General features: G+C 36.1%; 1 protein-coding gene across 1 annotated transcript in view; it reads left to right on the plus strand.

Annotated features, from left to right (window-relative positions):
* Positions 1–2017: 2017 nt before the first annotated feature.
* LOC150055685 (transmembrane protease serine 11C-like) overlaps positions 2018–20948 on the plus strand; it is a 49467-nt gene continuing 30536 nt past the window's right edge. The window contains exons 1-3 of the mRNA XM_090343154.1: positions 2018–2073; positions 15010–15128; positions 18390–18508. Of these exons, the coding sequence (XP_090199280.1) occupies positions 2018–2073; positions 15010–15128; positions 18390–18508 (294 nt within the window). The remainder of the gene's footprint in view (positions 2074–15009; positions 15129–18389; positions 18509–20948) is intronic.

Raw genomic sequence — 20948 nt, forward strand, 5'->3', positions numbered from 1 at the left:
CCTTAATGTACTATGTTATCTCTCATCTCTTTTGCTGTTCCTTGGTTATCTCATATTGTTACAATATTTCACCTTGTCATCTGACATATTGTATATATGCTTATTTGGTTATTTAAATTGGATAGGGAAGGGGGGAAAACACAATGAGGGGCAGGGGTCGGGGGAGGGAAATGGGGACCAAGACATGAGAAAGGTTATCAATGTATTTGAAGTTATGCACTTTCTATCTGGTGAATATAATGTAACCCTTCTATTAATTACAATAAAAATATTTGAAAAAATAAGATCTTTAGCTGTACTTTTATAAAAGGAAAAGACAAAAATGCCTTTAGCTTTTGAAAATATCCTACTTTACATCATCACAAATGTTACATTGACACAGAGGATACTTTCAAGCCTATAAAAGTATAGAGTTTAAGAGGAATCTAGGAATTACACTTGCTAAGATATGTTTCTATGACATTTTTCTTCCATGGACTCTCATAAAGATGTTTTTTTCTTAAGGACTTCAAACAATTCAGTCATTGACTGCCATTCCCACCTGGGGAATTAAGTGTCACTCCTCTGTTCATATAATTATTCTCATGTGTTCTATCTAGTGTTTACTTTGGTTTGTTTTTGTTGCCAGACCATTTGACTGCCTTAACCTAAGAGGTTGCAAGCATCCAAGAGTGCTGTTTCTAATTCTGTAGTTAGCAGAGTGCCAGCTCTACAGTTCTTGTGGTTGTGGTTGTGGCTGGATTTTTCATGTCAGTGTAGGAAGACAGTATTCTGCATCAAAAACTCATTTTGGACAATCATTCAGGATGCTTTTCGTCAGGACTCTTATCTAATATTCCCCAAGCTCTGTGTATCTTGTGTTGCAAGATTCTGTGAGTTTATTACAGTTTATGAGCTTCAGATGATAAAGGAGTACATTTTGAGAAGCCCACACGACAAAGGTTCTATTAGGCTGACCTTGAAGGATGAATAGGTCTTACAGAGACAAATAAAGATGGGAAGAATACACTACATATTTTAAACACATGCATAAACACTAAATGTAATTAAAATTTTTGAAGAATATAGATACAAATGAATAGAGTCCTATTAATAACTGAAATATAAACTGCAATTGGGATTCTTTTTTATCATAACATTTCTTTGGCTCTCATTCCCTATACATATTTTGGGAAGAAAGGGCAACAATCCTGCAGATCCTATAGTAAGCTGAGTCTCTTTAAAACAAATATTGTCTTAGCAGGAAGCTTTCTTTCCCTACATAAAAAGGACATCCATTTCCTCTAGTCCTTAGCCTGTGACAAATGTTTTTTCATCTAGGTAGTTGAACACTACGATGTGTCCAATCTAGTTTCCACATCAATATCAAAATTAGCTCTTAAGAATCAGAACACTATCCAAAACTCTGGAAAATTACTGGTTAAACCCATCTATATTTTTAATAAAAACTCAATGACTCCATAGATTTCAGGGTATCAAACATTCTTTAAAAAGTACTAATAATACAGTGGCAGTAAAAATTCCATGTTCATGAAAGGATGATACATGACTGAAGGAGACAGAGAATTATGAGTTGGAAAAGATTCAGACCATAATGGAGGGTTAAGAGCCATTTGTTCTCTGTTGAAGAGCTAAAAAGAAGTTGACATTGTTTTTGAAGTGGATCCTGGGAAGTAGGAAGGGCCACCACTCCTCTTCCAAAACCCTAAAATTGCCCAACACCTTTCCCAAGTCAGATGAGAGTGTGGTGCTTCCTGAGGCAACACAACTGAATTTTAAACTTTGCCCCCACTTACATCACATATTATTTATTATTTATGGAGTAGCATATACATAGCTCATGTTTTACTAATGTTTTAAAATGAATTAGTAAATGTTAGGAAAGCACTTTGAAGATGAAATATTGTGTAAGTGCTAAGTATTATCATTATGCCATTATCATAAAACAGTAAAGTCATAGAATTTTGTGGGCCAAGAAAGCAGAGAATGACTGTGCTTCCCAACACTTGAGGGGAAGATGGGAAAGGGACAACCTCCTCTGAGCCAGGAAGAGCAGACATCTCCACAGAATGGGTGAGTTGAAAGGGGGAGAGTGGTGGGACTGTTTGCCTTGGCTATTGAGGTCCATTTTCTGAAAGAAAAAAAAGTCAAAATTGTTAATGCGACTCAGTTTGTACTTGAGTGTTTTTAAAGCATGGCCCCCTCAACTTTTCTGTAGAAAAAGGAGCAATACAAATCCAAAACCAAAAGGATAAAGCTGAGACGAGTTTTATCTTTACATTCTGTTCTGATGAATTCTTTGGAGAAATTATTAAAAGTTTCATAAGTGAAATTGTATTTCAATTATGATCAGGAAATATAAAAAATGTACTTGCCCAAAGGTGAAGGTATTTGGGATATTTAATCTTAATTCCATTATGAAAAAGGTATGAGGATGTACATGTATTTCTAATGACCCATGCTAATATCGACACATAAATACATTGGTTGTGTGCTATGGTATTAAATTTTTTCATATATTTTTATTGTAATTAATAGAAGGGTTACATTATATTTGCTAGATAGGAGGTGCATTAATTCACATATATTGATACCCTTTCTCATGCCTCAGTCCCCATTTCCCTCCCCCCAACCCCCACCTCTCATCTTTTTTCCCCCCTTACCTATCCAATTTCAAATGACCAAATACAAATATATCCAATATATCAGATAACAAAGTGAGATAGTGTAACAATATGAGATAACCAAGGGATGGCAAAAGAGGTGAGAGATAACATTGAACATTAAAGACAACAATCACTCATTAGATAGCTTTTGTTTCCTTATCCTAGAGGTCATTACATTTAGTGTCGTACTATTTGGCCTAATGTCTCTAGATTTTGTTCTATTGTAAATCTCTGCTAGGAGAGCCCAAAGTTTCTACTGATTATGACAAATGAGGGAAACCATTGAGCCTATGTTCCTTTGAGTCTGGCTTACTTCACTTAATATGATTTTTTTCTAAGTCTTTCCATTTCCTTACAAAGGAGAGATGCTGTTCTTTCTGACAGCAGCATAGAATTCCATTGTGTATAAATACCACATCTTGTGGATGCACTCATCGATTGAGGGACATCTAGGTAGGTTCCATATCTTTGCTATGGTAAATAGTGCTGCAATGAGCATCATTGTGCTTGTTTCTGGACAATTGGGTAAATGCCAAGTAGTGGAATTGCTGGGTCATAGGGGAGCTCTATGCTTAGTCTTTTGAGGAGCTGCCATACTGCTTTCCATACTGTTTGAACGAGTTCCCACTCCCACCAACAGTGTAGTAGTGATCCCTCCTGGCCACATCCCCTCCAGCATTTGTTGTTATTTGTTTTCTTGATTCTGGTCATTCTAACTGGAGTGAGGTGGAATCTTAGAGTTGTTTTGATTTGCATTTGTTTTATGGCCAGAGATGTTGAGCATTTCTTCATGTGTCTATAGGCCATTTTTGTTTCTTCTTCAGAGAAGACTCTCTTTAAGTCTTTGGCCCATCTTTTAATGGGATGGTTGTTACTTTAGAGATTAGTTTTGGAGTGATTGAATTTTTTGAGCTGTTGATATATTTTAGATATGAGGCCTTTGTCTGTTGTTTGGTTGGTGAAGATCTTCTCCCACTCTGTAGGCTTCCTAATTAATTTACTAGCTATGTCCTTTGCCATACAAAAGCTCTGCAATTTATTTTTTTCCAGTATTTGTTTTTTATTGTAATTAATAAAAGGGTTACATGATATTTGCCAGATAGATGGTGCATTAGTTCCCATACATTGATACCCCTTCACATGTCTTTGTCCCCATTTCACTCCCTCCCAACCCAACGCTTCATCTTGTTTTCCCCCGTTCCCTATCCAATTTCAAATAACCAAATACAAATATATCCGATATATCAGGTAACAAAGTGAGATACTGTAACAATATGAGGTAACCAAGGGATAGCAAAAGAGTTGAGAGATAACATAGTACCTTAAGAACAACAATCACGGGGCCGGGAGTTTGGCCTAGTGGTTAAAGTGCTTGCCTAGCATGCATGAAGACCCGGGTTCGATTCCTCAGTACCACATATATAGAAAAAAGCCGGAAGTGGTGCTGAGGCTCAAGTGGTAGAGCTCTAGCCTTGAGAAAGTCCAAGGACAGTGCTCAGGCCCTGAGCTCAAGCCCAGGACTGGCAAACAAAAAAAAAAAAAAAAAGAACAACAATCATTCATTATATGGCTTATGTTTCTATATCCTAGAGATCCTTTCATTTAGCATCCTACTATATGGCCTTTTGTAGCAAGTTTTTGCTCTATTGCAAATCTCTGCTAGGAGAGACCAAGGTTTCTACTGATTATGACAAATGAGAGAAACCATTGGGCCTAAGTTCCTTTGAGTCTGGCTTACTTCACTTATTATGATCTTTTCTAAGTCTTTCTATTTCCTAACAAATGGGACAATGTAGTTCTTTCTGACAGCAGCATAGAATTCTATTGTGTACAAATACCACATCTTGTTGATCCACTCATCAACTGAGGGACACCTAGGTTGGTTCCATATCTTTGCTATGGTAAATAGTGCTGCAATGAACATTGTTGTGCTGGTGGATTTAGTATGCCTTTGTTTCTGGATGATTGGGTAAATGCCAAGTAGTGGAATTGCTGGGTCATAGGGGAGCTCTATGTTTAGCCTTTTGAGGAACTGCCATAATGCTTTCCATAGTGATTGAACAAGTTTGCACTCCCACCAACAGTGTAGTAGTGATCCCTCCTGGCCACATCCCCTCCAGCATTTGTTGTTATTCGTTTTCTTGATTCTGGCCATTCTAACTGGAGTGAGGTGGCATCTTAGAGTTTTTTTGATTTGCATTTCTTTTATGACCAGAGATGTTGAGCATTTCTTCATGTGTCTATAGGCCATTTTTGTTTCTTCTTCAGAGAAGACTCTCTTTAAGTCTTTGGCCCATCTTTTAATGGGATGGTTGTTACTTTGGAGATTAGTTTGGGATTGATTCAATTTTTTGAGCTGTTGATATATTTTAGATATGAGGCCTTTGTCTGTTGTTTGGTTGGTGAAGATCTTCTCCCACTCTTAGGCTTCCTAATTAATTTACTAGCTATGTCCTTTGAAGCTCTGCAGTTTAATGCAGTCACACTTATCCAGCCTTTCTCTAAATTTGTTGTGATTCTTGGTCCTTATTAAGAAAGTTTCAACCTGTGCCAAGGAGGCCTAGTGTATCTCCTATTTCTTCTTGTAAAGTTTTCAGTGTGTCAGCTTTTACCTCCAGGTCTTTGATCCATTTGGAGTTAATTCTAGTGCAGGATGACAAAGAAGGATCTTACTTTAGTTTTTTGCAGGTGCTTAACCAATTCTGCCAGCACCACTTGTTGTAGAGGCTGTCTTTTTTCCAGTCATTTTTTTGGCTCCCTTGTCAAAGATTAGGTGGCTATAGGTCTGTAGTTTAAAATCTGGGTCCTCAGTTCTATTTCATTGGTCTTCAGGCCTGTTCTTGTGCCAGTACCAAGCTGGTTTGATAATTATAGCTCTGTAATAGAGTCTGAAGTTTGGTATTGAAATTCCTCCTGCGCTGTTCTTTCTGCTAAGAAGTGTTTTTTCTATACGGGGTCTTTTATTATTCCATATAAGAATTTGGATTGCTTCTTCTATTTCTTTAAAGAATGATATTGGGATATTGATGTGTATTGCATTGAATTTGTAGGCAGCCCTTGGCAAGATTGTCATTTTCACAATGTTGATTCTTCCAATCCAGGAGCATGGGAGGTTTTTTTCATTTCCTCAGTCTGCTTTAATTTCCTTTTTCAGGGTTTTAAAGTTTTCATCAAAAAGGTCCTTTACATTCTTAGTTAAGCTAATTCCTAGGTACTTTATTTTCTTTGAGGCTATTGCAAAAGGAGTTGCTTTCCTGATTGTTGCCTTATTCCTCTCACTGTTGGTGTAGAGGAAGGCAGTTGATTTTTGAGGGTTAATTTTATACCCTGCTACCCTTCCAAAGTTTTGAATCAGCTCAAGAAGCTTGGGAGTGGAGTCTATAGGATTCTTTAAATACAGAATCATGTCATCTGCAAAGAGGGAAAGTTTTACTTCCTCTTTCCCTATTTGCCTTATTTGCCTTATTGCATTGGCTAGGAATTCTAATACTGTCTTGAAAGAGGAGTGGAGAAAGTGGGCATCCTTGTCTCTTTCCTGATTTTAGAGGGAATGGCTTTAGCTTTTCGCCATTAAGTGTAATACTAGCTGTTGGTTTGTCATACACAGCCTTTATTATACTGAAGAATGTTCCATGGATTCCTAGTTTCTCCAGAGCTTTTAACATAAAGGGGTGTTGGTAACCACTGGGATAACAGAGGCTCACTACTAGATATTTTAATGGTATGATTAAATAGTTAAAGTAGTAATAAGATTGCAGACAAGAAGATAGTGCTTCTTCTTATTAATAATGCCATAGGTTTACATAATGGTTTGCCTGACAGCCAAAAAAGGTGCACCCAGAAGTGAAAAAATAATTTTAATTTTTACATTTTGATCCTTAAGTCAATCAAATTAACACAGTGTTCCCCCACATACATTCCTCTTTCCTAACAATATCACAAAATGAATCTTGACAAGTCCATTGAGAACAACATATTTTAAGATAAATTTCACATGGAATTTTTTTAGCTTGATAACATGCCAACGGCTAGATTCCAAGCTAACAGTACAATATTGGACAAAATGTAACCTCCCAATCAAGTTCTAAAAATATAATGTTTTGTACTCATGTTACATTTAACTTAATGTAATTTGGCATTGCATTTCTCTTTATTGTAATGAAAACTAATTTTTTCATGAAATTGTTATTTTAATGCTTTTAATTTACAGTGCTCCTGCAAAAATCTTCATTTCTATTTCCAACTGTGTTCTATGTCCTTCATAACAACTTGCTCAGTTAGTTACGCTCCATAAACAATATCTGAGAAACAATGCATTAAAAAATCCTGGTTTCATTTTAAGGAATTAATAATTTTCAAAACAACTCACTAGTGTTTCTGGAATTCCATAAATAATTCTTATATTGTTACCATTTTATATATTTTACATTTAATTGCTTTGGTTTACATACACTGTGAGTCAGTAGACTCAAATAGAAAATTAATGATATGATCTGACTTTGTTACCTGTTGTATTGTATATGTGTTTATTTGTTTATTTGAAGTAGGAAAGGGAAGGGGGGAAAACAAGATGTTTGGGAGGGAGTTGGGGAAAGGAAAATGGGGACAAAAATATGAGGAGGGGTATCAATGCATGAGAAGGAATGCACCTACTACCTGGTGAATGTGACTGTAACGCCTCTATACATTATTCTAACAATAAAAAAATAAAAAGAAAACAAATTTCAGGAAGAAAAAAAAGACAATTAATTATGTGAAAGCATAGTAGGTTTTTCTAGTCCCTATTATCAACTCCCACCAAAGATGCAATTTCTGTTCAACATTGAGTGGTCCTTTGTTAAACCAATACTCTATCTAATGGCAAAAAAACAGAAAATAATTTTTTATTAAAGAATGATCTAAAGAAAAGAATCTGAATATGCACTAAAGTTGAATTTCCCTTTCAGATTCAGGAGCATGAAGATAATAATCATTTCTCAAATCAATAAATCTTTTTTTATTTTTGAATAATTTTTATTGTGATTAATAGAAGAGTTACATTATATTCACCAGATAGAAGGTGCATAACTTCACAAACATCGATACCCTTTCTCATGACATGGTCCCCATCTCCCTTCCACCCTCCCCCCCACTTATCTTGATTTCCCCCTTCCCTATCCAATTTCATATAACCAATTAAGCACATATAAAATATATCAGATAACAAGGTGAAATATTGTAACAATATGAGATAATCAAGGGATGGCAAAAGAGATGAGAGATAACATAGTACATTAAGGACAACAGTCACTCATTATAAATCTCTACCTATACTTCTAATCGTCTCTACACTTAAAATATCCCAAAGAGAAAATATCTTTAGCCTCCCCTTCTGTAAAATTTGAAAAACCGCACAGGTGATTGATTGTGAAGTCATTTCCAGCTTCACACTAGAAATTTTTCTCACTTAGGAAAAATGTTCTAAGGAAGGTTGAAATCAAATAATGCAAATATTTAGACAAGGAGCACATTTTTACAGCCTTACAGACAAATTGGAAAGGAAAACAATAAACAAAGACTTTTAAATACATACACTGTCTTGTTATAAAAATTCCAATATTCATTTTGTTTGATTTAGTAATGAAATTTTTCCTGTGGTTCAATTTATTGCAAGGTCACAGTTGAGGAGAATTAAAAAGCACACCTCAAATAATCATCACAGAAATTTCTCATTTGTTTATCAGTTTTCTTTTTTTTTGAGAAACAAAATTTTTTATTGTAATTAATAAAAGGGTTACATGATATTTGCCAGATAGAAGGTGCATTAATTCACATATATTGATACCCTTTCACATGTCTTGGTCCCCATTACCCTCCCCTCCACCCCCCACCCTGTCTTGGTTTTCCCCCCTTCCCTATCCAATTTCAAATAACCAAATACAAATAAATCCAATATATCAGATAACAAAGTGAGATAGTGTAATAATATGAGATAACCAAGGGACAGCAAAAGAGATGAGAGATAACATAGTACATTAAGGACAACAATCATTCATTATATGGCTTATGTTTCAATATCCTGGAGGTCTTTTCAATTAGCTTCATCCTATATGGCCTTATGTATCAATGTTTTGCTCTATTGCAAATCTCTGCTAGGAGAGCCCAAGGTTTATACTGATTAGGACAAATGAGGGGAACCATTGAGCCTAAGTTCCTTTGAGTCTGGCTTACTTCATTTAATATGATTTTTTCTTAGTCTTTCCATTTCCTGACAAATGGGGCGATGTCGTTTTTTCTGACAGCAGCATAGAATTCCATTGTGTACAAATACCACAACTTGTTGATCCACTCATCAACTGAGAGACATCTAGGTTGGTTCCATATTTTTGCTATGGTGAATAGTGCTGCAGTGAACATTGTTGTGGTAGTGGATTTAGTATGCCCTAGGTTCTGGATGGTTGGGTAAATGCCAAGTAGTGGAATTGCTGGGTCATAGGGGAGCTCTATGTTTAGCCTTTTGAAGAACTGCCATAATGCTTTCCATAGTGATTGAACAAGTTTGCACTCCCACCAACAGTGTAGTAGGAATCCCGCCTGGCCACATCCCCTCCAGCATCTGTTGTTATTCGTTTTCCTGATTCTGGCCATTCTAACTGGAGTGAGGTGGCATCTTAGAGTTGTTTTGATTTGCATTTCTTTTATGACCAGAGATGTTGAGCATTTCTTCATGTGTCTATAGGCCATTTTTGTTTCTTCTTCAGAGAAGACTCTCTTTAAGTCTTTGGTCCATTTTTTAATGGGATGGTTGTTACTTTGGGGATTAGTTTTGGAGTGATTCTACTTTTTGAGCTGTTGATATATTTTAGATATGAGGCCTTTGGTTGGTGAAGATCTTCTCCCACTCTGTAGGCTTCCTAATTAATTTACTAGCTATGTCCTTTGCTATACAAAAGCTCTGCAGTTTAATGCAGTCCCACTTATACAGCCTTTCTCTTATTTGCTGTGATTCTTGGTCCTTATTAAGAAAGTTTCAACCTGGGCCAAGGAGGCCTAGTGTATCTCCTATTCCTTCTTGTAAAGTTTTCAGTGTGTCAGCTTTTACCTCCAGGTCTTTGATCCATTTGGAGTTAATTCTAGTGCAGGATGACAAAGAAGGATCTTACTTTAGTTTTTTGCAGGTGCTTAACCAGTTCTGCCAGCACAACTTGTTGAAGAGGCTGTCTTTCTTCCAGTCTATTTTTTTGGCTTCCTTGTCAAAGATTAGGTGGCCATAGGTCTGTGGTCCATTGGTCTTCAGGCCTGTTCTTGTGCCAGTACCAAGCTGGTTTGATAATTATAGCTCTGTAATAGAGTCTGAAGTTTGGTATTGAAATTCCTCCTGTGATGTTCTTTCTGCTAAGAAGTGTTTTTGCTATAAGGGGTCTTTTATTATTCCATAAGAAATTTTGGATTGCCTCTTCTATTTCTTTAAAGAATGCCATTGAGTTGTTGATGGGTATTGTGTTGGATTTGTAGATAGCCCTTGGCAAGATTGTCATTTTCACAATGTTGATTCTTCCAATCCGGGAGCATGGGAGGTTTTTTCCATTTCCTTAGTTCTGCTTTAATTTCCTCTTTTAGGGTTTTAAAGTTTTCATCAAAAAAGTCCTTTACATTCTTAAAGCTAATTCCCAGGTACTTTATTTTTTTTGAAGGAGTTGCTTTCCTAATTATTGCCTTGTTCCTTGTCCTCAGCTGGGCCCCACCCCTGGGAACAGAGAGGTCTCCTGCTGATCCTGCTGAGAGCCCCTGGAATCTCTCAAACCCCAACCCTTGGCCATGGGCCACTTCTGGAAGCAGCACAGGAAAACTTCTGCACACCGTGCTCAGACTGAAGCTTGCAGACCCATCCCATGGCCCACTGTGAGGCCACTGGTTGGGCTGAGAGCTAGTCGTGTAGCAACACATAAGTTTTATCTAATATTTTCCAAACTTTGTCCTCAAATACGCTACCTACTTACCAACTTAGGTCAGTTATCCTTACGCTGTACCTTTTCTTCATTACTATAATAATCTTACACTCCTACGTTAATCCTCTTGTACTAATCTCTCTCATTCTATTTTTCTATCTCTGGTCCTCTATTTGTCTTTCAACCCTTATAATGCATTGATCTACACTTGATGGCTGTTGAGCAATACTGTATATCTAGGTGTTCAATTATACTCTAGGTTCAGAGGGACTGAAATACAATAGATTGGATTGAGAGGCTTATTGTTTTGTTTATCAGTTTTCTTAAAAGACAAACTCAGGTAGAGTGCTTTCCTAGCATGCACGAAGACCCAGTTTTGATTCCTCAGTACCACATATATAGAAAAAGCCAGAAGTAATGCTGTTGCCCAAGTGCTAGAGTGCTAGCTTTGAGAAGATCCAAGGACAGTGGTCAGACCCTGAGTTCAAGCCCCAGGACTGATACCAAAAAAAAAGCACAAACAATATTCACATGCAAGAAACTGATTTCTTGGAATTTATCTTACTTTTTAGCTGATTTTTTTACCCCAAACTTTAAACACTGTTTTAGACATAATAAGTGAGTTCATCAAATTGGAAAAGATGTTTTCCACTCCTAGGCAGTATTTACTTTGTTCAGGAGTTTAGTGCTAGGTCCCTTCCCCCCCACCACAAGAAAAACTTCCTTTGCTCTGAGCTTTTACATAGATTTTTTGAATTACATTTTATTATTGGGATAATGTATAAAGGGATTACAGTTGTATTCATCAGGGAATGGATAGATTACATCTCGAACCTTGATACACCCTTATCATTTTTTTGTCTCGCCTTCCCTCCCTACATAGATTTTTTAGGTGTTTTTTAACACCAAAATGTTTATGGATATCATATTTTTTTTAATTTTTTTATTGTAATTAGTAAAAGGGTTACATGATATTTGCCAGATAGAAGGTGCATTAATTCACATACATTGATACCCTTTCACATGTCTTGGTACCCATTTCCCTCCCCCCCCCCCGGATAGCATATATTTATAGAAGCATTGGGATACTGATTTTTATGTGTAGTATCTAATTTTGAAATAAAACATTTAAATGTTCAGTTGGCATGTTTTTTTCAATTTTTTTATTATGATTAATAGAAGGGTTACATTATATTCACCAGATAGAAGGTGTATAACTTCACAAACATTGATACCCTTTCTCAGGTCTTAGTCCCCATTTCCCTCCCACCCTCCCCCTGCTTGTCTTGATTTCCCGCCTTACCTATCCAATTTCAAATAAACAATTAAGCACATATAAAATATATCTGATAACATGGTGAAAAATTGTAACAATATGAGATAACCAAGGGATGGCAAAAGAGATGAACAATTACATAGTACATTAAGGACATAGGTCACTCATTAGATGGCTTTTGTTTCCTTATCCTAGAGGTCATTACATTTAGTGTCGTACTATTTGGCCTAATGTCTCTAGATTTTGTTCTATTGTAAATCTCTGCTAGGAGAACCCAAGGTTTCTACTGATTATGACAAATGAGGGAAACCATTGAGCCTATGTTCCTTTGAGTCTGGCTTACTTCACTTAATATGATTTTTTTCTAAGTCTTTCCATTTCCTTACAAATGGGGCAATGTCATTCTTTCTGACAGGAGCCTAGAATTCCATTGTGTATAAATACCACATCTTGTGGATGCACTCATCGATTGAGGGACATCTAGGTAGGTTCCATATCTTTGCTATGGTAAATAGTGCTGCAATGAGCATCATTGTGCTAGTGGATTTAGGATGCCCTTGTTTCTGGACAATTGGGTAAATGCCAAGTAGTGGAATTGCTGGGTCATAGGGGAGCTCTATGCTTAGTCTTTTGAGGAACTGCCATACTGCTTTCCATACTGTTTGAATGAGTTTGCACTCCCACCAACAGTGTAGTGGTGATCCCACCTGGCTACATCCCCTCCAGAATTTGCTGTTATTTGTTTTCCTGATTCTGGCCATTCTAACTGGAGTGAGGTCGAATCTTAGAGTTGTTTTGATTTGCATTTCTTTTATGGACAGAGATGTTGAGCATTTCTTCATGTGTCTATAGGCCATTTCTATTTCTTCTTCAGAGAAGACTCCTTTAAGTCTTTGGCCCATCTTTTAATGGGATGGTTGTTACTTTGGAGATTAGTTTTGGAGTGATTGAATTTTTTGAGCTGTTGATATATTTTAGATATGAGGCCTTTGTCTGCTGTATGGTTAGTGAAGATCTTCTCCCATTTTTTTTTTTGCCAGTCCTGGGCTTGAGCTCAGGGCCTGAGCACTGTTCTTGGACTTTCTCAAGGCTAGAGCTCTACCACTTGAGCCTCAGCACCACTTCCGGCTTTTTTCTATGTATGTGGTACCAAGGATCGAACCCGGGTCTTCATGCATGCTAGGCAAGCACTTTAACCACTAGGCCAAACTCCCGGCCCCTTCTCCCATTTTTTAAGCAAAAAAAAAAGTGTCTAAAGTGGTTGGTTAAGACTTAGAAATTTCAACTGGTTTGGAAATCTGGCAAATATTGTATGCCTAATAAAACTCATATATTTAAGAATTTTCTTATAATCAAAGAAAAAATATCCTGGTAGACATTTGGTTCTGTCACAACAAAATTATAGCTATTATAGGTACTGATATAGATCATCCAAACTAAAAAATATTTAGCATACCCATTTCAAAGTATAGATTTTCCATATATATTAAAATATCTTACATGCATATATAACCGTATTAACGTATTTATATATGTATATATAGCATATAGTACATAAAAGAAATTATATTACATAGAGTACATAGTACATAAAATAAAAGCATATATTGGTTCTGTATAAATATAAAATAATGATAATAATATGACATATAAGTAAAACATAAATTATACTGTGGTACAAATTATGCCGTGACTCAGATTTATATACTGACATAATAAATCCTAGTACCTCAGAATATAACTGTACTTGAAGATAAATCAAAAGAAGTCATTGAAATCCAGGTGCTGGTTGCTCATACCTGTAATCCTAGCTACTCAGGAGGGTGAGATCTGAAGATCACAGTTCTAAGCTAGCCCTGGCAGGCAAGTCCCTGTGAGACTCTTATTTCCAGGTAACCTCCAGAAAACAGGAGGTGGTGATGTTGCTGTGGCTCAAAATGGTAGAGTGCTAAACTTGAGCAAAACTTGCTCAGGGACAACACCCATGACACGAGTTCTAACCGGACAGTCATCAAAAATAACAACAAAAACAGGTAATTAAGGTGCTGTCCCTATGAAAGGCAGAAATCTGGGGCCAGGAGCATGTCTCCAATGCTTGCTTAGCATACAGGAGCTCTGGGTTCGATTCCTCAGCACCAGAAGTGGTGCTGTGGCTCAAGTGGTAGAGCCTTAAGAAAGTTCAAGAATGGTGCCCCCCATACTGGCAAAAAAAAAAAAAAGGAGGAAAGATGGAGTCATATGTGGGAAAACACAGGGATTTGGCCTCAAAGGAAAAAAACTCAAACCTGCCAAAATCTTAATCACTGCCTTGGAGACTCCAGGACTGTAGGAAAATAACTCTGTTATTGTAGCTACTCCATTGGTGAGACTTTGTGATGATAGCATCTGCTCAAAGTGCCATTTTATTTGGAGAAAACTAAAGTTATTATCATGAGTCACAAGGCTGGACACATTCCCAACCTTGATAACTTTCAGCTTCATTTTCTTATTATTCTCTGGTCCTTACCCCAGGGCCATTGTGGAGTCTCTCTCTCTCTCTCTCTCTCTCTCTCTCTCTCTCTCTCTCTCTCTCTCTCTCTCTCTCTCTCTCTCTCTCTCTCTCTCTGGAATATTCTAGATATCCATGTGGATAACCTTCTCACCTGTTTTACCCATGCTTAGATTTCAACTTTTCAGTGTATCTTGACAGCCCTAGTCAACGTACACCTTGCTATTATTTCCACTTATCACACGTGCTTGTATTTCTGACCTGTTTTGCCTAGCTCTACTTTTTCCTATGACATTTAGCAACTTGTGATTTGTTATATGTTTTGCTTATTGTATTTTTGTTATCTACATCAGCAAAATATAAAATCCATAAGAAGAGATTTATTTTTAATACAGTAGCACCCAGCACATAGTAAATCATCTGCAAATGTTTTCTGTTTTCTTTTTTTTGCAAATGTTCTCTAAGTGAATATTGCTGTTCATATAGAAAAACAAGCAGGCCAGCTACTATCATTACTAATTCTGCACCCCATTTTCCAAGGTCATCAATTCCATATGTAAAAGAATACACTTATACTTTTCTTCAAGTCCATATATTTTTTTGAGATATCTCACTTGTATTAACACTTGCTCTCCCATGTGTTTTGCTCAGAAGAACAGAGTCAAAAACAAAAGTCAAACTCACAAGATGTGGAAAGATCACTCTGGGAATCATAATGATTGTGCTTGCTGCCTTGCTGATTGCTGTCATTGTCTATTTTGCTGCTTATGGTGAGTACTTATGAAATTTGGCTTTTCAAGAACAGAGATTTGTTTTTTTTTAATTTTTTTTATTGTAATTAGTAAAAGGGTTACATGATATTTGCCAGATAGAAGGTGCATTAATTCACATACATTGATACCCTTTCACATGTCTTGGTACCCGTATCCCTCCCCCCCCCACACCCCCCACCCGTCTTGGTTTTCCCCCCTTCCCTATCAAATTTTAAATATCCAAATACAAATAAATTCAATAAATCAGATAACAAGGTGAGATACTATACCAATATGAGATAACCAAGGGACAGCAAAGGAGATGAGAGACAACATAGTACATTAAGGACAACAATCATTCATTAAAGAACAGAGATTTGTTGAAGCAATATTTTTAAAATTTAGGATTTGGGGGCAGGGAGCATGGCCTAGTGGCAGAGTGCTTGCCTAGCATGTGTGAAGCCCTGGGTTTGATTGCTCCATATCACATACACAGAAAAGGCTGGAACTGGTGCTGTGGCTCAAGTGGTAGGAGCTCTAGCCTTGGGAAAGTCCAAAGATAGTGCCTCCGAGTTCAAGCCCCAGGACTGGCAAAAAAAAAAAAAAAAAAAAACAAGTTAGGATCTTAAGAGTTGGGGAAATCAGAGGAGATTTTTTTCTCATAATTGATAACAGTCAGTGTAGGGTTTATTTTCATGCTTTTAACCATTTATTGCAATATAATTGAACCAGAAACACACATTTAATGAATATATTTTACAACTATGCTTAATATATGTATACTGAAAGATGCAGACACCAATGATACCATCTCATAATTAAGGTATTAAACTTTCCATCACCCACATCCACTGAAAATGAATTCTTTGATTTTATACTTTGTACTTAAGCAACCATCAGTTTAGAGCTATTTTCCATTCCTTTTTATGTTATCTCTAGTCTATTCTCTACTTCTATTTGATCAACTTTAGTTTCCTCATATAAGTGAAAACATGTACCACTTGTCTTTCTGCATAAAACATCTTATAAGAAAAAATTCTTTCATTCCTACAAGAGGATAGTAAGTTCTCAAGTAAGAAAATACATAAGGACTAATAAATATTGTAAATGTAGATATACTTTTAAAGTAACTTTGTATTTTATTACAGCTATCTATGCTTACAAAACAAAACCCACATCCATGTACAAGAATCATTGCTTAAAAGGTCAAGGTTTAGTGTATAATTATATATATGTATGTATACTATATATTACATATATTATATATTATTATATAGTATATGTATATTTCTCCTAGATTCAACTTCTACTACCACAAAGCTTCCATTCTTTGCAACTCCTAGCTCATAAATTAGGAACTGTCACTTGAAACATTGCATTTTTTCTGAAAAAAAATTATATTTAAAATAATTATAAATCCATTAAGAATCAAATCAATATCCATTTTGATTTATAGGAGGATTAGGACATTGACATGTACAGAAATAAAGAAGTATGTGAAGGGTACAGTAAGGAGAACTAAAGGTTTGCAACTGATTCTTCATGAGTTCCATATACATTACTGTAGATACAGTAGATACAGGCAGATTGCTAATCTGACCATTGAAAGATCATGATGTGAGCTCTTACCAATAATATTGTAAGCTATTTTGTTAACTCCCCAGTTCAATCCATCACATAGTTTCTAGTTTCTTAACATTACTTTACAGACTTCATTTTTAAACATAGATTTGTCAGGAGTATGCTACACTGGAAATAAATTCTAAAAGGGAAAATTACTACAGGAGATGATAATATATTTCAGGCTTTTTCTATCAAGACCACGTTTTCCTCCCCCCAAAAAAGTGTTTGAAACAAAAGCCATATAATGAATGATTGCAGTCCTTAAGGTGCTATGTTATCTCTCATCTATTTTGCTGTTCCTTTGTTATCTCATATTGTCACAATATCTCACTTTGTTATCTGATATATTGGATACATTTGTATTTGATTACTTGAAATTGGACAGGGAAGGGGGAAAAACCAAGAGAGGAGGTGGGGGGGAGGGTAATAGGGACCAAGACATGTGGAAGCGTATCAATGTATGTGAATTAATGCACCTTCTATCTGGCAAATATCATGTAACCCTTTTATTAAATACAATAAAAAAATATTAAAAAAAGAAGGAAAACTAAAAAAAAGTGTTCAAATTAGTATTATTAATACTAACCAACTATTAAGAGAACCCGGATGTTAATGTTTTTATTATTGTCATCTTCATTGATTTAATCTGAAAAGGTTGTCTTATTTTACTTTTTATTTCTTTATTTGTGAAACCACATGGAAGGCTATACCAAACAATTAGCCAATCATTATTATAATTATGATAATTACAATAATAACTAGCCAATGATTGGAAGAATGCTTCTTTCCCTATCCGTTTTTCTACTTTCTCTTTCTAGTTCTTGTCTTTGCTTCCCACTTTTCTCTTCCTTTCTCCTTCCTTCCTCTCCATTCTCCATCCTGCTCTGTCTCTTGTTCTTACTCTCTCAGACCCCCTCTCACTCCTCCCCCTCCTCTACCCTCTGCTATTAGGGACATGGAAAGTTACTAAGAAAGATTTTATTTTTGGCCAGTCCTGGGGCTTTAACTCAGGGCCTGGATACTATTCTTGGACACTTCTTGCTCAAGGCTGGCATTCTGCCACTTGAGCCACAGTGCTACTTCCAGGTTTTTTCTGAGTATGTGGTGCCTGGGAATCCAACTCAGGGCTTCGTACATGCTAGGTGGCCACTCTATCACTAGACCATGCTCCTGGCCCAGAATTTCACTATTAGATTATTCACGTAGTCCAACCTAGCCCTCATTAATTTTCCTTTGGTTTTCTAAAATCATACCCTTAATTTGCTCCATATAGTCATTAGCATGTCATGTGTCTTTTTCTCATTCACTCATTCATTTTGGTTTCTTTGGTATTTTGTGAAGAATAAGCTCTATGACTTTATTGAAATTTTTCCCTGAAATGTAATTTATAGTAATCACAAAAACTATGATACTTGCTGTATTTAAATGTGAATTCTTTTCCTAATAATGCATCTGTCTCCAAATTGCCCAAATTGAAAAACACAATATTAAAATATTACATTAACATTCTTGAATGAATTTTTGAGTGTTATAATTTAACATGCCTCTGTCCAGCATTTCAATAAATATAGCATTTTAAGAGCAGATTCTGATTTAATGATTTTCTTGGAAAATCACAATGTGCCATGTGACAAATATTTCTTATTACTTTCTCAGGAAAGATACCTTTCTACTATCATATCAGCTTTAAGGTGAACAACATCAACTATGATGAAAAATTCGCAAAACCATATTCACAAGAATATATGGACTTAAATAAAAAGATAGTATCTTTGGTAAGTTGACATTTTCTCTACACATTGTACTCTAAATGCTAGGCTCTTTTAAGTGCTACAACTGTTGCAAAAAATTTCTAATGATTAGCTTAGGTCTAGATTAAGGTAGCCTTTTTTTTTATAAAGTCAGTTAGAAAATGCATTCAGATTAAGGAAATAGAAGAAGCAATCCAAAAATTAATATGGAATAATACAAGACCCCATATAACAAAAAAAAAAATCCTTAGCAGAAAAAACAGCACAGGAGGAATATCAATACCAAACCTTCAACTCTATTACAGAGCTATAGTAACCAAAATAACTAGGTACTGGCATAAGAACAGGCCTGAGGATTAATGGAATATAACTGAAGACCCAGAAATCAAACCACAGACCTATGGCCCACCTAATCTTTGATAAGGGAGCTAAAAAAAAAAAAAAAGGATGAGAGAATGTTACCCTCTTCAACAAGTGGTGCTGGCAGAACTGGTTAAGCACCTACAGAAAACTAAAGTTGGAACCTCGCGGTAAAAGCCAGTTAATAAAGACCCAGAAACACAAAAAATTAAAGAAAGTTTGGACAAATGGGACTGCATTAAAATGCAGAGCTTCTGTATGGCAAAGGACATGGCTAGCAAATTAACTAGAAAGCCCACAGAGTGGGAGAAGATCTTCACTAACCATACAACAGACAAAGGCCTCATATCTAAAATATATCAACAGCTCAACAATTGAATCTCTCCAAAACTAATCTTTAAAGAAAAAAACATCCCATTAATAGGTGAGCTAAAGACTTAAAGAGAAGTTCTCTGAAGAGGAAATAAGAATGGCCTATAGACACATGAAGAAATGCTCAACATCTCTGGCCATAAAAGAAATGCAAATCAAAACAACTCTAAGATTCCACCTCACTCTAGTTAGAATGGCCAGGATCAGGAAAGCGAATAACAACAAATTCTGGAGGGGATGTGGCCAGGAGGGATCACTACTACACTGTTGGTTAGAGTGCAAACTGGTTCAACCACTATGGAAAGCAGTATGGCAGTTCCTCAAAAGACTAAACATAGAGCTCCCCTATGACCCAGAAATTCCACTACTTGGCATTTACCCACCCATCTAGAAACAAGGACATACTAAATCCACTAGCACAACAATGTTTATTGCAGCACTATTTACCATAGCAAAGATATGGAACTAACCCAGATGCCCCTCAGTAAATAATTGGATCAAGAAGATATGGTACATATATGCAATGGAATTCTATGCTGCCACCAGAAAAACTAATATCACCCCATTTGTAAGGAAATAGAAAGACTTAGAAAAAATCATATTAAGTGAAGTAAGCCAGACCAAAAGGAACTTAGGCTCAATGGTTTCCCTTATTTGTCATAATTAGTAGAAACCTTGGACTCTCCTAACAGAGGATTACAATAGCTCAAACCTAGATACATAAGGCCATTTAGGATGAGGCTAAATGAAAGGACCTCCAGGATATAGAAACGAGACATATAAGGTGTGACTGTTGTTCTTAATGTACTATGTTATTTCTCGTCTCTTTTGTTGTCCTTTGGTTATCTCATATTTTACAGTATCTTACCTTGTTATATCATATAGTGTATATATGTTTATTTTTTATTTGCAATAGGATAGTGAAGGGGGGAAAACAAGATGAGGGGAGAAGGTGGAGGGTGGGAAATGGGGATTAAAAACATGAGAAGGAGTAGCAATGTTTGTGAAGTAATGTACCTTCTGTCTGGTGAATATAATGTAACCCTTCTATTAATTACTATAAAAAATAAATTAAAAAATACATACTGCCACCAAGATATATAAGGAAAGCCATCCTGTTTCTGTTCTTGATATCATGAAGGCTTTTGAAGACAAATAGCTGATCTGATAGCAAATAGAGCCCAAAATAATGATCATGTTACACACGCTAAGAGTTAAGAGAAGATTATAAATCACTTGATGAACATTATGTATCAAGTTAAAATTTATCAGGTTAAAAACTCAGCAGAGTCTTGATGGTGCCCTGAACAAATTCTTCCGTTGTCATAGATACTACTCTAATGAACTTACATAATTCAGTCAATTAAACCACTCTGTCAGATGCATTAGAGGTATCTTCACATTTGCTTTACACAAATTTGAAATAACTTACCTTTATACCATTAATGTCAAGTGCCCCTCCTTCATCTTTACCAGCAACAGGTGTTGTTACAATTTTGACAAATATGATAAGTGCATGTCATCCAAAAATAAATTCAAGAATTTATTCCAGGGTGTCCACCAGTGCAAGTGAGCCGAGGTCTTCTGAGGGCCTTCTTCGCAAGAGGCTTTCAGATTGTTCTCTGGGTTCTTAGCTGACCTATCGGAAAAAGATTTCTGCATAATCTCACTCTTCTTTGATTCCCATTCAGCTTAGGAAAGATATCTTTCTACTATCACATTAGCTTATTCC

The sequence above is a fragment of the Megascapheus bottae genome, chromosome 13, assembly GCF_031878675.1.
Source record: "Megascapheus bottae isolate mThoBot1 chromosome 13, mThoBot2.hap1, whole genome shotgun sequence".
NCBI classification, from domain to species: Eukaryota; Metazoa; Chordata; class Mammalia; order Rodentia; family Geomyidae; genus Megascapheus; species Megascapheus bottae.